This window comes from Nerophis lumbriciformis, linkage group LG03 (assembly GCF_033978685.3).
Source record: "Nerophis lumbriciformis linkage group LG03, RoL_Nlum_v2.1, whole genome shotgun sequence".
In the NCBI taxonomy this organism is placed as follows: domain Eukaryota; kingdom Metazoa; phylum Chordata; class Actinopteri; order Syngnathiformes; family Syngnathidae; genus Nerophis; species Nerophis lumbriciformis.
In genome coordinates this window covers 25,662,501-25,682,500 of record NC_084550.2, presented here as the reverse complement: position 1 = coordinate 25,682,500, position 20,000 = coordinate 25,662,501, and the positions used below count along the sequence as shown (strand labels likewise).

The window sequence follows — 20,000 nt, the reverse complement described above, 5'->3', positions numbered from 1 at the left end:
TATATATATACATACATACATACATAGTATGTATAGACATACATACATAGTATGTATAGAAATACATACATATATATATATATACATGCATACATGCAAACATGCATACATACAGTACATACATAGATAGTATGTATGTGTATACATACATACATACATACATACATACATAGTAAGTACATACATATATACATACATAGTATGTGCATACATACATAGTATGTACATACATACATACATACATACATACATAGTATGTGCATACATACATAGTATGTACATACATACATACATACATACATACATACATAGTACGTACGTAGTATGTATGTACGTACGTACATACATACAGTACATAGTATGTACATACATACATACATACATACATACATACATACATAGTATGTACATACATACATACATACATACATAGTACGTACGTAGTATGTATGTACGTACGTACATACATACAGTACATAGTATGTACATACATACATACATACAAGTATGTATATACATAAACATACGTACGTAGGAACGCATATATATATATATATATACATACATAGTATGTACATACATAGTATGTATAGAAATACATACATATATACATACATGCACACATACATACATACATAGATAGTATGTATGTGTATATATGTATGTGTATACATACATACATAGTATGTACATACATAGTATGTACATACATACATACATACATACATACATAGTATGTACATACATACATACATACATACATACATGTATATATATATATATATATATATATATATATATATATATATATATATATATAATTATAGTTATACATATATGACATCACATGGACAAAGATAAAACCTTCTGGAGGAAAGTTCTGTGGTCAGATGAAACAAAAATGGAGCTGTTTGGCCACAATATCCAGCAATATGTTTGGAGGAGAAAAGGGGAGGCCTTTAATCCCAGGAACACCATACCTACCGTCAAGCATGGTGGTGGTAGTATTATGCTCTGGGCCTGTTTTGCTGCCAATGGAACTGCTGCTTTACAGAGAGTAAATGGGACAATGAAAAAGGAGGATTACCTCCAAATTCTTCAGGACAAGCTAAAATCATCAGCCCGGAGGTTGGGTCTTGGGCACAGTTGGGTGTTCCAACAGGACAATGACCCCAAACACATGTCAAAAGTGGTAAAGGAATGCCTAAATCAGGCTAGAATGAAGGTTTTAGAATGACCTTCCCAAAGTCCTGACTTAAACATGTGGACAATGCTGAAGAAACAAGTCCATGTCAGAAAACCAACACATTTAGCTGAACTACACCAATTTTGTCAAGAGGAGTGGTTAAAAATTGAAGCAGAAGCTTGTGGATGGCTACCAAAAGCGCCTTATTTCATGGAAACTTGCCAAGGGACATGTAAGCAAATATTAACATTGCTGTATGTATACTTTTGACCAAGCACATTTGCTCACATTTTCAGTAGACCCATAATAAATTCATAAAAGAAGCAAACTTCATGAATGTTTTTTTGTGACCAACAAGTATGTGCTCCAATCACTCTATCACAAAAAAATAAGAGTTGTAGAAATGATTGGAAACTCAAGACAGCCATGACATGATGTTCTTTACAAGTGTATGTACACTTTTGACGACTGTATACATACATAAACATACATACATACGTACACATATACTGTATATATGTGTATATATATATATATATACAGTATGTATATATATATATATATATATACATACTGTATATATATATATATATATATATATATATATATATATATATATATATATATATATATATATATATATATATATATATATATAAGCAAATTATGCAAATGATAGGATGATGGTGACCCGAGCCACGCCCCTACCGCCAGAGGTATCTTGGCAATCTCGGGGGGGAACCCTGCATAATGTGAGCCCTTTAAGGGAAAGGAGGACGCCATGCCCAAAAGCGTGCCCTCAGTGGCGTTGCCTAATTGGAATATGAATAATTGAACCTTAAGAAGAGAGCTCCAGAAGGCCAGACATGTGGAGAAAGACCTCAATTACTACTTAGATTGTTATGCTGTTTTTTTGGTATTTTTGCACAATGTCCTGGCCGGTGTGGGGGGTAACAGCGTTACTGACAGTGAAAAGTGGCGTGTTGCTATGCAAATATGCACCGATGTCGAACAGCTGTTAACTGACCTGGCTCGCTCAGCCAGAGTTCAGGTAGGTGGGTGTTGTTGATCCAAAGCTCAGTGTGCTGCAAACAGCCAGACTGGGGAGCCAGACGCAACAATGCCATGGTTTATTCATACCAGCTACACCTACATTTACATATATATACATATATACATCCATATAAATATACATACATACATACATACATACATACATACATACATACATACATATATATATATATATATAGACATACATATACATACATGTATATATACATACACATTTATACACATACATATGTATATACACATACATATGTATATACATATATACACATACATATGTATATACATATATACACATACATATGTATAAACATATATACACATACATATGTATATACATATATATACATACATATGTATATACATATATATATACACACATACATATGTATATACATATATATATACACATACATATGTATATACAGTTATATACACATACATATGTATATACATGTATACACATACATATGTATATACATATACACATGTATATACACATACACATGTATATACACATACACATGTATGTATATACATATATACATACAGTATGTATATACATATACACATGTATATACATATACATATAAACATATGTATATACATATGTTTATATGTATGTTATACATGTGTATATGTATATATGTAAATACATACTATATGTATATACATACATATATACATATGTATACATATATACATATGTATATACATATGTATATCCGTATATACATATATAAATATGTATATACGTATGTACATATGTATATATATACATACATATAAACATATGTATATACATATCTACATATGTATATATATATATATATATACATATAAACATATGTATATACATATGTATATATGTAAATACATACTATATGTATATACATACATATATACATATGTATATATACATATACATATGTATATCCGTATATACATATATAAATATGTATATATGTATATACATATATACATATGTAGATACATATGTACATACATATACACATATACACATATATATATATATATATACACATATATATATACATATATATATATATATACATTATATATATATATATATATCAGCTACACAGACTCAATAATTCCACGGTGACAATTTGATTAATTTACTTAAAAATTTGTAAAACTGAAACAACAAATTCATGCCTTTTTAATAATTAACACCGACACTGACACTCGTAAACATATTAGCTAACTTGGTTACATTACGATAGTACATATTTATGTGCATGAAAACACTCACAGACATAAGTAAGTAAGAATGGTTTTAGTTATATTGTAAAACTTACAAACATTGCTCGGAGTGATGAATGAAGAATCCATATGAGTAGCAACGCTATGGACGGCTAGAAGACAGAATGTTTGGTTGAAATGGACCCACTAGCTGCGGAAGCTAGCTCTACAATCAGCTAAACAGACTTAATAACTCCACAATGACATTTTGGTGAATGTACTGAGGAATTTGTGAAACTGAAACAATAAAAAATGAATGCCTTTGCGGAATTAACACTGGCACTCGTAAACATATTAGCATATTAGCTAACTTGGTTACATTACGATAGCACGTACATATATGCATGAAAACACTCCTACAAACATTAGTAACTAAGATTTGTTTTAGTTATATTGTAAAACTTACAAACGTTGCTCGGAGTGATGAATGAAGACTCCTATTGTGTATAAACGCTATGGACGGCGAGAAGGCCGAACGGCAATTGTACTTCCGGTTGAAAATTCCACTCTAAACAGAAGGGCAATGCAGTGATCAAACTCGTGCAAAAGATGGCGCCATAGCATATTTAAAAAAAAAAATATATATATATATATATATATATATATATATATATATATATATATATATATATATTTATTTTTTTTATTTTTTTCTTTCTTCTTTTTTTCCCCGCACTGTTTTATAAGCCGCAGGGTTCAAAGCGCAGGTAAAAAGTGGGGGCTTGTAGTCCAAAATGTACGGCATTAGTTGGGGTTTCAGTCCGTGGTGAGCAGAAAACTGGTTACTGACCTGTTTCCAGTTGTCAAAAATGATGACTTTGCTGTCCTCGTCGTCGACTGTGACGGAACACTCGTAGCCTTCCCCTGCAGGCAAGGAGTCAAACCATCAGCCTAAAACACCGGCAGCATGATGTGTCACAGGAAAACGGTACGCAGCAACACGAAAACACGATAAAGAAATGTCAGCTGTCAAGGAAAAAAAAAAAATATGCAATAACATTTCTGAAAATGTCAATCTTAAAGCAAGGGGTGTCAAATGTACGACCCTGCTGTTCTAAATGTGTCCACTAGATGTCACAATAGCAATTTTTTTGTATCTACATATAGTCGTGGTCAAAAGTTTACATACACTTGTAAAGAACATCATGTCATGGCTGTCTTCAGTTTCCAATAACGGCTCAATTTTTGTTTCATCTGACATGACATGGACAAAGATAAGACCTTCTGCAGGAAAGTTCTGTGGTCAAATGAAACAAAAACAAAGCTGTTTGGCCACAATACCCAGCAATATGTTTGGAGGAGAAAAGGTGAGGCCTTTAATCCCAGGAACACCATTCCTACCGTCAAGCATGGTGGTGGTAGTATTACACATGTCAAAAGTGGTAAAGGAATGGCTAGAATGACGATTTTAGAATGGCCTTCCCAAAGTCCTGACTTAAATATGTGGACGATGCTGAAGAAACAAGTCCATGTCAGAAAAGCAACACATTTAGCTGAACTGCACCAATTTTGTCAAGAGGAGTGGTCAAAAATTCAAGCAGAAGCTTGTGGATGGCTACCAAAAGCGCCTCCTACAACTACAGCACCAGAATTGTGCTGCTGAAGCAAGTCCGTTTTTTTGAATTTTTTGTAAGGGTCCCCTCTTACGACATTTTAGCTAAAACATTTTTTGGGAAAATATAAATTTTCTGCCATTTTCGGGTTTTGTCGTGACTCCTGATGACGTTTTGAGACATCTCCTACAACTACAGCACCAGAATTGTGCTGCTGAAGCAAGTCCGTTTTTTTGAATTTTTTGTAAGGGTCCCCTCTTACGACATTTTAGCTAAAACATTTTTTGGGAAAATATACATTTTCTGCCATTTTCAGGTTTTGTCGTGACTCCTGATGACGTTTTGAGACATCTCCTACAACTACAGCACCAGAATTGTGCTGCTGAAGCAAGTCCGTTTTTTTGAATTTTTTGTAAGGGTCCCCCCTTACGACATTTTAGCTGAAAAATGTTTTTCGTAAAATACGCATTTTATCCAATTTTCGGGTTTTGTCGGGACTCCTGATGACGTTTTGAGACATCTCCTACAACTACAGCACCAGAATTGTGCTGCTGAAGCAAGTCCGTTTTTTTGAATTTTTTGTACGAAATTTTAGCAACCTTTTTTTTCCGTAAAATATGCATTTTATTCCATTTTCGGGTTTTGTTGGGACTCCTGATGATGTTTTGAGACATCTCCTACAACTACAGCACCAGAATTGTGCTGCTGAAGCAAGTCCGTTTTTTTGAATTTTTTTGTAAGGGTCCCCCCTTACGACATTTTAGCAATATTCTTTTTTTCGTAAAATACGCATTTTATTCCATTTTCGGGTTTTGTTGGGACTCCTGATGATGTTTTGAGACATCTCCTACAACTACAGCACCAGAATTGTGCTGCTGAAGCAAGTCCGTTTTTTTGAATTTTTTGTAAGGGTCCCCTCTTACGACATTTTAGCTAAAACATTTTTTGGGAAAATATACATTTTCTGCCATTTTCGGGTTTTGTCGTGACTCCTGATGACGTTTTGAGACATCTCCTACAACTACAGCACCAGAATTGTGCTGCTGAAGCAAGTCCGTTTTTTTGAATTTTTTGTAAGGGTCCCCCCCTTACGACATTTTAGCAAACATTTTTGTCCGTAAAATATGTATTTTCTTCCATTTTCGGGTTTTGTCGGGACTCCTGATGACGTTTTGAGACATCTCCTACAACTACAGCACCAGAATTGTGCTGCTGAAGCAAGTCCGTTTTTTTTAAGTTTTAGTAAGGAACCCCCCCTTACATTTTAGCAAACATTTTTTTTCGTAAAATATGCATTTTCTTCCATTTTCGGGACTCCTGATGACGTTTTGAGACATCTCCTACAACTACAGCACCAGAATTGTGCTGCTGAAGCAAGTCAGGTTTTTTTAATTTGAATTACGACATTTTAGCAAAAAATGTTTTTCCGTAAATAATGCATTTTCTTCTATTTTTGGGTTTTGTCAAGACTCCTGATGATGTTTTGAGACATCTCCTACAACGACAGCACCAGAATTGTGCTGCTGAAGCAAGTCCGTTTTTTTAAATTTTTTGTACGAAATTTTAGCAACCTTTTTTTCCCATAAAATATGCATTTTCTTCCATTTTCGGGTTTTGTCGGGACTCCTGATGACATTTTGAGACATCTCCTACAACTACAGCACCAGAATTGTACTGCTGAAGCAAGTCCGTTTTTTTGAATTTTTTGTAAGGGTCCGTCCCCCCCTTACGACATTTTAGCAAAAAAATTGTTTTCGTAAAATACGCATTTTATTCCGTTTTCGGGTTTTGTTGGGACTCCTGATGACGTTTTGAGACATCTCCTACAACTACAGCACCAGAATTGTGCTGCTGAAGCAAGTCCGTTTTTTTGAATTTTTTGTAAGGGTCCCCCCTTACGACATTTTAGCTGAAAAATGTTTTTCGTAAAATACGCATTTTATCCAATTTTCGGGTTTTGTAGGGACTCCTGATGACGTTTTGAGACATCTCCTACAACTACAGCACCAGAATTGTGCTGCTGAAGCAAGTCCGTTTTTTTGAATTTTTTGTACGAAATTTTAGCAACCTTTTTTTTCCGTAAAATATGCATTTTATTCCATTTTCGGGTTTTGTTGGGACTCCTGATGATGTTTTGAGACATCTCCTACAACTACAGCACCAGAATTGTGCTGCTGAAGCAAGTCCGTTTTTTTGAATTTTTTTGTAAGGGTCCCCCCTTACGACATTTTAGCAATATTCTTTTTTTCGTAAAATACGCATTTTATTCCATTTTCGGGTTTTGTTGGGACTCCTGATGATGTTTTGAGACATCTCCTACAACTACAGCACCAGAATTGTGCTGCTGAAGCAAGTCCGTTTTTTTGAATTTTTTGTAAGGGTCCCCTCTTACGACATTTTAGCTAAAACATTTTTTGGGAAAATATACATTTTCTGCCATTTTCGGGTTTTGTCGTGACTCCTGATGACGTTTTGAGACATCTCCTACAACTACAGCACCAGAATTGTGCTGCTGAAGCAAGTCCGTTTTTTTGAATTTTTTGTAAGGGTCCCCCCCTTACGACATTTTAGCAAACATTTTTGTCCGTAAAATATGTATTTTCTTCCATTTTCGGGTTTTGTCGGGACTCCTGATGACGTTTTGAGACATCTCCTACAACTACAGCACCAGAATTGTGCTGCTGAAGCAAGTCCGTTTTTTTTAAGTTTTAGTAAGGAACCCCCCCTTACATTTTAGCAAACATTTTTTTTCGTAAAATATGCATTTTCTTCCATTTTCGGGACTCCTGATGACGTTTTGAGACATCTCCTACAACTACAGCACCAGAATTGTGCTGCTGAAGCAAGTCAGGTTTTTTTAATTTGAATTACGACATTTTAGCAAAAAATGTTTTTCCGTAAATAATGCATTTTCTTCTATTTTTGGGTTTTGTCAAGACTCCTGATGATGTTTTGAGACATCTCCTACAACGACAGCACCAGAATTGTGCTGCTGAAGCAAGTCCGTTTTTTTAAATTTTTTGTACGAAATTTTAGCAACCTTTTTTTCCCATAAAATATGCATTTTCTTCCATTTTCGGGTTTTGTCGGGACTCCTGATGACATTTTGAGACATCTCCTACAACTACAGCACCAGAATTGTACTGCTGAAGCAAGTCCGTTTTTTTGAATTTTTTGTAAGGGTCCGTCCCCCCCTTACGACATTTTAGCAAAAAAATTGTTTTCGTAAAATACGCATTTTATTCCGTTTTCGGGTTTTGTTGGGACTCCTGATGACGTTTTGAGACATCTCCTACAACTACAGCACCAGAATTGTGCTGCTGAAGCAAGTCCGTTTTTTTGAATTTTTTGTAAGGGTCCCCCCTTACGACATTTTAGCTGAAAAATGTTTTTCGTAAAATACGCATTTTATCCAATTTTCGGGTTTTGTAGGGACTCCTGATGACGTTTTGAGACATCTCCTACAACTACAGCACCAGAATTGTGCTGCTGAAGCAAGTCCGTTTTTTTGAATTTTTTGTACGAAATTTTAGCAACCTTTTTTTTCCGTAAAATATGCATTTTATTCCATTTTCGGGTTTTGTTGGGACTCCTGATGATGTTTTGAGACATCTCCTACAACTACAGCACCAGAATTGTGCTGCTGAAGCAAGTCCGTTTTTTTGAATTTTTTTGTAAGGGTCCCCCCTTACGACATTTTAGCAATATTCTTTTTTTCGTAAAATACGCATTTTATTCCATTTTCGGGTTTTGTTGGGACTCCTGATGATGTTTTGAGACATCTCCTACAACTACAGCACCAGAATTGTGCTGCTGAAGCAAGTCCGTTTTTTTGAATTTTTTGTAAGGGTCCCCTCTTACGACATTTTAGCTAAAACATTTTTTGGGAAAATATACATTTTCTGCCATTTTCGGGTTTTGTCGTGACTCCTGATGACGTTTTGAGACATCTCCTACAACTACAGCACCAGAATTGTGCTGCTGAAGCAAGTCCGTTTTTTTGAATTTTTTGTAAGGGTCCCCCCCTTACGACATTTTAGCAAACATTTTTGTCCGTAAAATATGTATTTTCTTCCATTTTCGGGTTTTGTCGGGACTCCTGATGACGTTTTGAGACATCTCCTACAACTACAGCACCAGAATTGTGCTGCTGAAGCAAGTCCGTTTTTTTTAAGTTTTAGTAAGGAACCCCCCCTTACATTTTAGCAAACATTTTTTTTCGTAAAATATGCATTTTCTTCCATTTTCGGGACTCCTGATGACGTTTTGAGACATCTCCTACAACTACAGCACCAGAATTGTGCTGCTGAAGCAAGTCAGGTTTTTTTAATTTGAATTACGACATTTTAGCAAAAAATGTTTTTCCGTAAATAATGCATTTTCTTCTATTTTTGGGTTTTGTCAAGACTCCTGATGATGTTTTGAGACATCTCCTACAACGACAGCACCAGAATTGTGCTGCTGAAGCAAGTCCGTTTTTTTAAATTTTTTGTACGAAATTTTAGCAACCTTTTTTTCCCATAAAATATGCATTTTCTTCCATTTTCGGGTTTTGTCGGGACTCCTGATGACATTTTGAGACATCTCCTACAACTACAGCACCAGAATTGTACTGCTGAAGCAAGTCCGTTTTTTTGAATTTTTTGTAAGGGTCCGTCCCCCCCTTACGACATTTTAGCAAAAAAATTGTTTTCGTAAAATACGCATTTTATTCCGTTTTCGGGTTTTGTTGGGACTCCTGATGACGTTTTGAGACATCTCCTACAACTACAGCACCAGAATTGTGCTGCTGAAGCAAGTCCGTTTTTTTGAATTTTTTGTAAGGGTCCCCCCTTACGACATTTTAGCTGAAAAATGTTTTTCGTAAAATACGCATTTTATCCAATTTTCGGGTTTTGTAGGGACTCCTGATGACGTTTTGAGACATCTCCTACAACTACAGCACCAGAATTGTGCTGCTGAAGCAAGTCCGTTTTTTTGAATTTTTTGTACGAAATTTTAGCAACCTTTTTTTTCCGTAAAATATGCATTTTATTCCATTTTCGGGTTTTGTTGGGACTCCTGATGATGTTTTGAGACATCTCCTACAACTACAGCACCAGAATTGTGCTGCTGAAGCAAGTCCGTTTTTTTGAATTTTTTTGTAAGGGTCCCCCCTTACGACATTTTAGCAATATTCTTTTTTTCGTAAAATACGCATTTTATTCCATTTTCGGGTTTTGTTGGGACTCCTGATGATGTTTTGAGACATCTCCTACAACTACAGCACCAGAATTGTGCTGCTGAAGCAAGTCCGTTTTTTTGAATTTTTTGTAAGGGTCCCCTCTTACGACATTTTAGCTAAAACATTTTTTGGGAAAATATACATTTTCTGCCATTTTCGGGTTTTGTCGTGACTCCTGATGACGTTTTGAGACATCTCCTACAACTACAGCACCAGAATTGTGCTGCTGAAGCAAGTCCGTTTTTTTGAATTTTTTGTAAGGGTCCCCCCCTTACGACATTTTAGCAAACATTTTTGTCCGTAAAATATGTATTTTCTTCCATTTTCGGGTTTTGTCGGGACTCCTGATGACGTTTTGAGACATCTCCTACAACTACAGCACCAGAATTGTGCTGCTGAAGCAAGTCCGTTTTTTTTAAGTTTTAGTAAGGAACCCCCCCTTACATTTTAGCAAACTTTTTTTTTCGTAAAATATGCATTTTCTTCCATTTTCGGGACTCCTGATGACGTTTTGAGACATCTCCTACAACTACAGCACCAGAATTGTGCTGCTGAAGCAAGTCAGGTTTTTTTAATTTGAATTACGACATTTTAGCAAAAAATGTTTTTCCGTAAATAATGCATTTTCTTCTATTTTTGGGTTTTGTCAAGACTCCTGATGATGTTTTGAGACATCTCCTACAACGACAGCACCAGAATTGTGCTGCTGAAGCAAGTCCGTTTTTTTAAATTTTTTGTACGAAATTTTAGCAACCTTTTTTTCCCATAAAATATGCATTTTCTTCCATTTTCGGGTTTTGTCGGGACTCCTGATGACATTTTGAGACATCTCCTACAACTACAGCACCAGAATTGTACTGCTGAAGCAAGTCCGTTTTTTTGAATTTTTTGTAAGGGTCCGTCCCCCCCTTACGACATTTTAGCAAAAAAATTGTTTTCGTAAAATACGCATTTTATTCCGTTTTCGGGTTTTGTTGGGACTCCTGATGACGTTTTGAGACATCTCCTACAACTACAGCACCAGAATTGTGCTGCTGAAGCAAGTCCGTTTTTTTGAATTTTTTTGTAAGGGTCCCCCCTTACGACATTTTAGCAAAAAAAGTTTTTCCGTAAAAAATGCATTTTCTTCTATTTTTGGGTTTTGTCGGGACTCCTGATGACGTTTTGAGACACCTCCTACAACTACAACACCCAGCAATGTCAACTGCGAGGACGCCATTTAATTGACATCAAGTGTTAATTAGCACTTATCACCTTGCGGACCGGATTAACACTTGATGTCAATTAAATGGCGTCCTCGCCGAGGGATCGCCGGTTGACATCTCTGGGTGTTGTTGGTCTTTTTTTGTCTACAAGGTTCTGACATGGACGTGGTTTTTTTTTCCCCAGGTACATCCTAAGGCATCGATTGAGATCTCATTCTGCGGTAGCGTCTGAATTATTCCGCAAATCCAAATAGACGAAGAAGAAACGTTCACTTAATTAGCACTTATCAGCGTGCGGCCCGGATTAAGTGAACGTTTCTTCTTCGTCTATTTGGATTTGCGGAGTGATTCAGACGTTACCGCAGAATGAGATCTCAATCGATGCCTTGGATCGGCTTGTGTCCATTCAGCCGGCATAAAGGGCCCATGTGGTGCGTGGTGATAAATGTTCTGAAAGGGTAGATGTCATTCAGCGACAATGACGGAACCATTTCCATGAATGGGGCGGTTGAGGACCGACTATTAGCGTTGACACACACTTCTATTGGACACACAAAACGAGGCCGAATGCTTTCGGCAAGGAATGGATTTTGGACGCTTTACTTCCGTGCCGTTTTGTCCAGAATGTCCGTACGGTCGTCGGTTAACTTGCTGGAGAACAGCAAAGAGTGACTCTGGCTGAGAGTTGTATGTCAAAGCAAATAAAAAAATTGATTATTTTTGTTGTTTTTAGAGGGATTTGGCAACACTGGACAAAAGGTTATGTTTTGGATTAGGCCTGGGCAATTATTTTGACTCGGGGGGCCAAATTTTGAGGAAAAAATGTGTCTGGGGGCCGGTATATCTGATTTTTAGGAAGACTAATACAAAACCTCACAATAATGTCTGAAAAAACGGAATGGAATTGTAAATTTTTTTACTGAAAGACACCCAGAATGTACATGAAAATAGAGAATGTGGGGTTTACAATATTAACTATGAAGGATAAAACACTGAATATTGACATCATATGAACGTCACCCCCCCTCTCCATCGTTATATTTTACAATCAAGCGAAACGCAAGAAAAATGCGAATACATTTTTTTTGTTGTTGTTGTTTTTAGAGGGATTTGGCAACACTGGACAAAATGTTATGTTTTAGATCAGGCCTAGGCAATTATTTTGCCTCGCGGGGCCCAAATTTAGAGAAACATTTTTAGGAAGACGAATACAAAACCTCACAATAATGTCTGATTGAATGCTAAAAACGTTATGACAGACTGCTTGAAAAAACGGAATGGAATTTTACATTTTTTTACTGAATGAGACGCCTAGAATGTACATGAAAACAAAGAATGTGGGATTATAACATTAACTCTGAACAATAAAACACTGAATATTGACAACATATGAACGTCACCCCCCCTCTCCATCGTAATATTTTACAATCAAGCGAAAGGCTACAAAAATGCAAATGAAAAAACGGTTTATTTTTGTTGTTTTTAGAGGGATTTGGCAACACTGAAAAAAAAAGTTATGTTTTGGATCAGGCCTGTGCAATTATTTTGACTCAGGGGGGCAAGTTTAGAGAAACAAATGTGTCTGGGGGCCGGTATATCTGATTTTTAGGAACACTAATACAAAACCTCACAATAATGTCTGAAAAAACGGAATGGAATTTTACTTTTTTTTACTGAATGAGAAACCCAGAATGTACATGAAAACAAAATCTGGGATTTACAATATTAACTATGAACGATAAAACACTGAATATTGACAACAAATGAACGTCACCCCCCCCCCCCCCCTCTCCATCGTAATATTTTACAATCAAGCGAAACGCAAGAAAAATGCGAATACATTTTTTTATTTTTGTTGTTTTTAGAGGGATTTGGCAACACTGAACACAAGGTTATGTTTTAGATCAGGCCTGGGCAATTATTTTGACTCCAGGGGCCCAAATTTAGAGAAAAATGTTTAGGAAGACGAATACAAAACCTTACAATAATGTCTGATTGAATACTAAAAACGTTATGACAGACCGCTTGAAAAACTCAAGCGAAACGCAAGAAAAATGCGAATAAAAAACTGTTTATTTTTGTTGTTTTTTTATTTTATGTGGTCTGCCAAGTCATTTTATGTGTCTGACACATCATTTAGTAGGGCCCGCGACATCATTTTAGTGGCCCAACACATAATTTTACGTGGTCCTCCACTAAAATTTTACATAGCCTGCAAAGTAATTTTTTGGTGCCCGCCACATCATTTTGGGTGGCCTTTGACAAGCTACAAATAATGAATCCTGGCTAAATGTATTTGTCTATCGATTAATCGAATGATCGACAGATTAATCGATGACTAAAATAATCGATAGCTGCAGCCCGTATGCAATATATTGTCCGAGAAGTCCAATTTGTGCCTAATTTTTGGACGTTGAATGCATAAATCATTCGACTGATTGGATTGTGTGGAACACAATCTGATTAATCAAATTTTCGATAAATTAATCGATGAATAATCGATAGCTGCAGCCCGAATGCAATATATTGTCTGAAAAGTCCAATGTGTGCCTCATTTTTGGACGATGAATGCATAAATCATTCGATTTATTGAATTGTGTTGAACACAATTCGATTAACCGAATGATCGATAGATTAATCGATGACTAAAATAATCGATAGCTGCAGCCCGTATGCAATATATTGTCTGAGAAGTCCAATGTGTGCCTCATTTTTGGACGATGAATGCATAAATCATTCGATTAATTGAATTGTGTCAAACACAATTCGATTAATCGAATGATCAATCGGTGACTAAAATAATCGATAGCTGCAGCCCCTATGCAATATATTGTCCGAGAAGTCCAATTTGTGCCTCATTTTTGGACGATGGATGCATAAATCATTCGATTAATTGAATTGTGTCAAACACAATTCAATTAATCGAATGATCAATAGATCAATCGGTGACTAAAGTAATCGATAGCTGCAGCCCATATGCAATATATTGTCCGAGAAGTTCAATTTGTGCCTCGTTTTTGGATGATGAATGCATAAATCATTCGATTAATTGAATTGTGTCGAAAACAATTCGATTAATCTATCGATTAACCGAATGATCAATAGATTAATCGATGACTAAAATAATCCATAGCTGCAGCCTGTATGCAATATATTGTCAGAGAAGTCCAATTTGTTCCTCATTTTTGGACGATGAATGCATAAATCATTCGATTAATTGAATTGTGTCGAACACAATTTGATTAATCGAATGATCGATAGATTAATCGGTGACTAAAATAATCGATGCAATATATTCTCAGAGAAGTCCATTTTGTGCCTCATTTTTGGACGATAAATGCATAAATGTCCTTAGAATGAATTGCAGTCGTCACTTTTTCCAAAGACCGGTGGATGCCGGACCTGCCGTTCCAAAAACCAAAGCACATGTGTGAGCCATTACCGCATGCTTGGGTCTCAGAGTCTATGGAGAGGGATCTGTCTGACTGGCCGGCCAGCGACAAGGCCAGCGACGATTTGCCCACGCCGTTCTGACCCAGTAGCACGATCCTCAGAGTGCCACCGTGGCTGTGGTAGGCGGTCTGGGCCGCCGACGGTTGGCCGAAGGATTCATCGCGAAGCACGGGCAAGGTGGCGGGCTCCTCCAGACCCGGGATCCAATCGCAGTCCTCAGACACGGCCTCTTCCCTCCGCAGCTGGTGCTTGACAGGGAGGGGCGTGCTCCCGCGCCGTAGGGGCGGCGCCGTGGTGAGAAACATACTGTACTGGAATGGAGGCAGATAAAATAAAATGGTGTTTAGGAGGGGTTGCCGCCTTGAAAAGACAGACGTGGTATCAGGATAGTTGTGTTCTATAAAGCCTGTGCCTGCATGGACTGTGGAGCCGAGTGTTTGCATGTGCAGGCACAGGAGACACTCATCAATATTAACACAACAATCCATCTTCTCCCCTGCACGAGCCCTGACTGTCTCTGGCTCTGCCTCTGCCTCGGGCACCCGAGTGCCGCTGTAGTGACACCTCATTAAAAGGGAGTGGAGCTACATCCTATTCATTCCCATTAGAGTGGCGTATCACAATGAAGTGAGTGCGCACCCCGCTAACGTTACACAGCACGGGTTGTCCAACTCAAGGCCCGGGGGACAGATCTGGGCCGCCACGTCATTGTATGTGGCCTGTGAAAGCCTGGAATTAATTTGTGTCTTTTCTTGCGACATGTATTCAACTTTGCATTTTGACAGAAAAAATACATATATTTTAAACTTGATCTAATATTAAATTCCAAACATCAAAACAAGTACTTAAATATTGGCTTGACTCATGATTTTGAAGCAAATTGAATTTACAGTAAAACACTGGTCATTTAATGTGTCCGCCACATTATTTTATGTGGCCTGCCACATCATTTATTTGGCCTGCCACATCATTTAAATTGGCCTGCCAAATCATATTATGTGGTCTGAAAATTAATTTTATTTGTTCGCCACAATATTTTACGTGGCCTGCCACATCATTTAAATTGGCCCACCACAACATTATACGTGGTCCGCCGTATTATTTCACGGCCTGCTACATCATTTAACGTGGTCTGCCACATTTCTTAAATCGGCCCACGACATCATTTTATGTGGTTTCCCACATTATTTTATGTGGTCTGCCACATTATTTAAATTGGCCCGCCCAAACATTATATGTGGCCCACCACAATATTATATGTGGCCTGCCACATAATTTAAAACGGCCCACCACATCGTTTTAAGTGGCCCGCCACAACATTATACGTGGTCCGCCACATTATTTTATGTGGTCCGTCACAACATTATACAAACCCCGTTTCCATATGAGTTGGGAAATTGTGTTAGATGTAAACATAAACGGAATACAATGATTTGCATATCCTTTTCAACCCATATTCAGTTGAATATGCTACAAAGACAACATATTTGATGTTCAAACTGATAATAATCATTAACTTTAGAATTTGATGCCAGAAACACGTGACAAAGAAGTTGGGAAAGGTGGCAATAAATACTGATAAAGTTGAGGAATGCTCATCAAACACTCATTTGGAACATCCCACAGGTGAACAGGCTAATTGGGAACAGGTGGGTGCCATGATTGGGTATAAAAGTAGATTCCATGAAATGCTCAGTCATTCACAAACAAGGATGGGGCGAGGGTCACCACTTTGTCAACAAATGCCTGAGCAAATTGTTGAACAGTTTAAGAAAAACCTTTCTCAACCAGCTATTGCAAGGAATTTAGTGATTTCACCATCTATGGTCCGTAATATCATCAAAGGGTTCAGAGAATCACTGCACGTAAGCAGCTAAGCCCGTGACCTTCGATCCCTCAGGCTGTACTGCATCAACAAGCGACATCAGTGTGTAAAGGATATCACCACATGGGCTCAGGAACACTTCAGAAACCCACTGTCAGTAACTACAGTTGGTCGCTACATCTGTAAGTGCAAGTTAAAACTCTCCTATGCAAGGCGAAAACCGTTTATCAACAACACCCAGAAACGCTGTCGGCCTCGCTGGGCTTGAGCTCATCTAAGATGGACTGATACAAAGTGGAAAAGTGTTCTGTTGTCTGACGAGTCCACATTTCAAATTGTTTTTGTAAACTGTGGACGTCGTGTCCACAGAGGAAAAAAAACATCCGGATTGTTATAGGTGCAAAGTGTAAAAGCCAGCATGTGTGATGGTATGGGGGTGTATTAGTGGCCAAGACATGGGTAACTTACACATCTGTGAAGGCACCATTAATGCTGAAAGGTACAAACAGGTTTTGGAGCAACATATGTTGCCATCCAAGCAACGTTACCATGGACGCCCCTGCTTATTTCAGCAAGACAATGCCAAGCCACATGTTACATCAACGTGGCTTCATAGTAAAAGAGTGTGGGTACTAGACTGGCCTGCCTGTAGTCCAGACCTGTCTCCCATTGAAAATGTGTGGCACATTATGAAGCCTAAAATAGCACAACGGAGACCCCCGGACTGTTGAACAACTTAAGCTGTACATCAAGCAAGAATGGGAAAGAATTCCACCTGAAAAGCTTCCAAAATGTGTCTCCTCAGTTCCCAAACGTTTACTGAGTGTTGTTAAAAGGAAAGGCCATGTGACACAGTGGTGAACATGCCCTTTCCCAACTACTTTGGCACGTGTTGCAGCCATGAAATTGTACAATAATTATTATTTGCCAAAAAAAAAATAAAGTTTATGAGTTTGAACATCAAATATGTTGTCTTTGTAGTGCATTCAATTGAATATGGGTTGAAAAGGATTTGCAAATCATTGTATTCCGTTTATATTTACATCTAACACAATTTCCCAACTCATATGGAAACGGGGTTTGTACGTGGCTGACTACATTATTTAATATGGTCTGCCACAACATTATATGTGGTTCCTCTAAGTTTTTTTATGTGATCTGCCTCTTCTTTTAAAGTGGCCTGCCACAACATTTAACATGGTCTGCCACGTTTCTTAAATCTGCCCACCACACCATTTTTTATGTGGTTTCCACACATTATTTTATATGGTCCGCAACTTCATTTAAAGTGGCACGCCACAAAATTATATGTGGTCCGCATCATTATTTTATGTGGTCTGCAAATTAATTTTATGTATCCGCCACAATATTTTACGCAGTCCGCCACTTCATTTAAAGTGGACCACCACAACATTATATGCGGTCCGCTAGATTATTTTAAGTGGTCTGCCTCTTAATTTAATGCGGCCTCCCACAACATTATACCTGGTCCGCCACGTTTTTTTACGTGGTCTGCCACTTCATTTTATGTGGCCCGACACAACATTATATGTGGTCCGCAACATTATTTTTCATGGCCTGTCACATCCTTTAAAGTGCTCTGCAACATTTCTTGAAAACGGCCCGCCACATTATTTAAAGTGGCCCTCCACAACATTATACGTGGTCCGCCACATTATTTTATGTGATCTGCCTCATCATTTAAATTGGCCCGCCACAACATTATAAATGGTCCGCCACATTATTTTTCATGGCCTACCACATCGTTTTATGTGGTCTGCCACTTCAGTTAAAGTGGCCCGCCACAACATTATACGTGGTCCGCCACATTATTTTATGTGGTCTGCCACTTCAGTTAAAATGGCCCGCCACAACATTATACGTGGTCCGCCACATTATTTTATGTGGTCTGCCACTTCAGTTAAAATGGCCCGCCACAACATTATACGTGGTCCGCCACATTATTTTACGTGGTCTGCCACATCATTTAAGGTGGCCCGCTGCAACATTAGACATGATCCGCCACATTATGTATGTGGTCTGTCACTTCATTTAAAGCGGCCCACCACATTATTTTACGTGGTCTGCCACATCATTTAATGTGACCCGCTGCAACATTAGACATGATCCGCCACATTATTTTACGTGGTCTGCCTCTTCATTTAAAGTGGCCTGCCACAACATTTAACATGGTCTGCCAAATTTCTTAATTCAGCCTACCATGTCATTTTATGTGGTTTCCACACATTTTATATGGTCTGCCACTTCATTTAAATCGGCCCGCTACAACATTGTACGTGGTCTGCCACATCATTTAAAGTGGCCCGCTACAACATTATAGACGGTCCGCCACATTGTACATGGTCTGCCACATCATTGAAAGTGGCCCACCAAGTCATGATAAGTGGTCCGCCACATCAATTATTAAAAAAAAATACTTCACTTACTAGTCACCTTGCCTCACGAGTTCAAAGCAAGTTATCTATCAACATATAATAATCAGAGATTTGCCTATAATGTGTAATAATACATTTATAAGTATAATTGTAGAGTATTATAATATGACATATAGAATGTAAATAATAAATAATTGTAGAGTATTATAATATTACATATAGAATGTAAATAATAATTGTACAGTATTATAATATGACATAGTATGTAAATAATATATACTTGTAGAGTATTATAATATGACATATAAAATGTAAATAATAAATACTTGTAGAGTATTATAATATGACATATAGAATGTAAATAATAAATAATTGTAGAGTATTATAATATGACATATAGAATATAAATAATAAATAATTGTAGAGTATTATAATATGACATATAGAATGTAAATAATAAATAATTGTAGAGTATTATAATATGACATATAGAATGTAAATAATAAATAATTGTACAGAGTTATATGACATAGAATGTAAATAATAAATAATTGTAGAGTATTATAATATGACATATAGAATGTAAATAACAGTAAATATGAAGATGATGCAATACTACATGAATGATTACACAGTAGTGTAAATATATTATCCATCACATGTTGAGGGGTCTCACTCAGGTTCATTGGGAGGGATAATCAATTAAATATGGCCTCCATTGTCAGCCAGCACAGAGACGTATTTATTGATTATTGATGATGTATTTATTGTCAGCAGGTGCAGGGACGTATTTATTGGTTATTGATGATGTATTTATGGTC

General features: G+C 37.1%; 1 protein-coding gene across 1 annotated transcript in view; it reads right to left on the bottom strand.

Moving 5' to 3' along the window:
- The window catches only part of rem2 (RAS (RAD and GEM)-like GTP binding 2), a 93,192-nt gene that overhangs the window by 70,485 nt on the left and 2,707 nt on the right, over nt 1-20,000 (bottom strand). Inside the window, exons 2-3 of the mRNA XM_061936012.1 lie at nt 14,948-15,269; nt 4,314-4,387 (exon numbers count right to left, since the gene is read on the bottom strand). Of these exons, the coding sequence (XP_061791996.1) occupies nt 4,314-4,387; nt 14,948-15,269 (396 nt within the window). The remainder of the gene's footprint in view (nt 1-4,313; nt 4,388-14,947; nt 15,270-20,000) is intronic.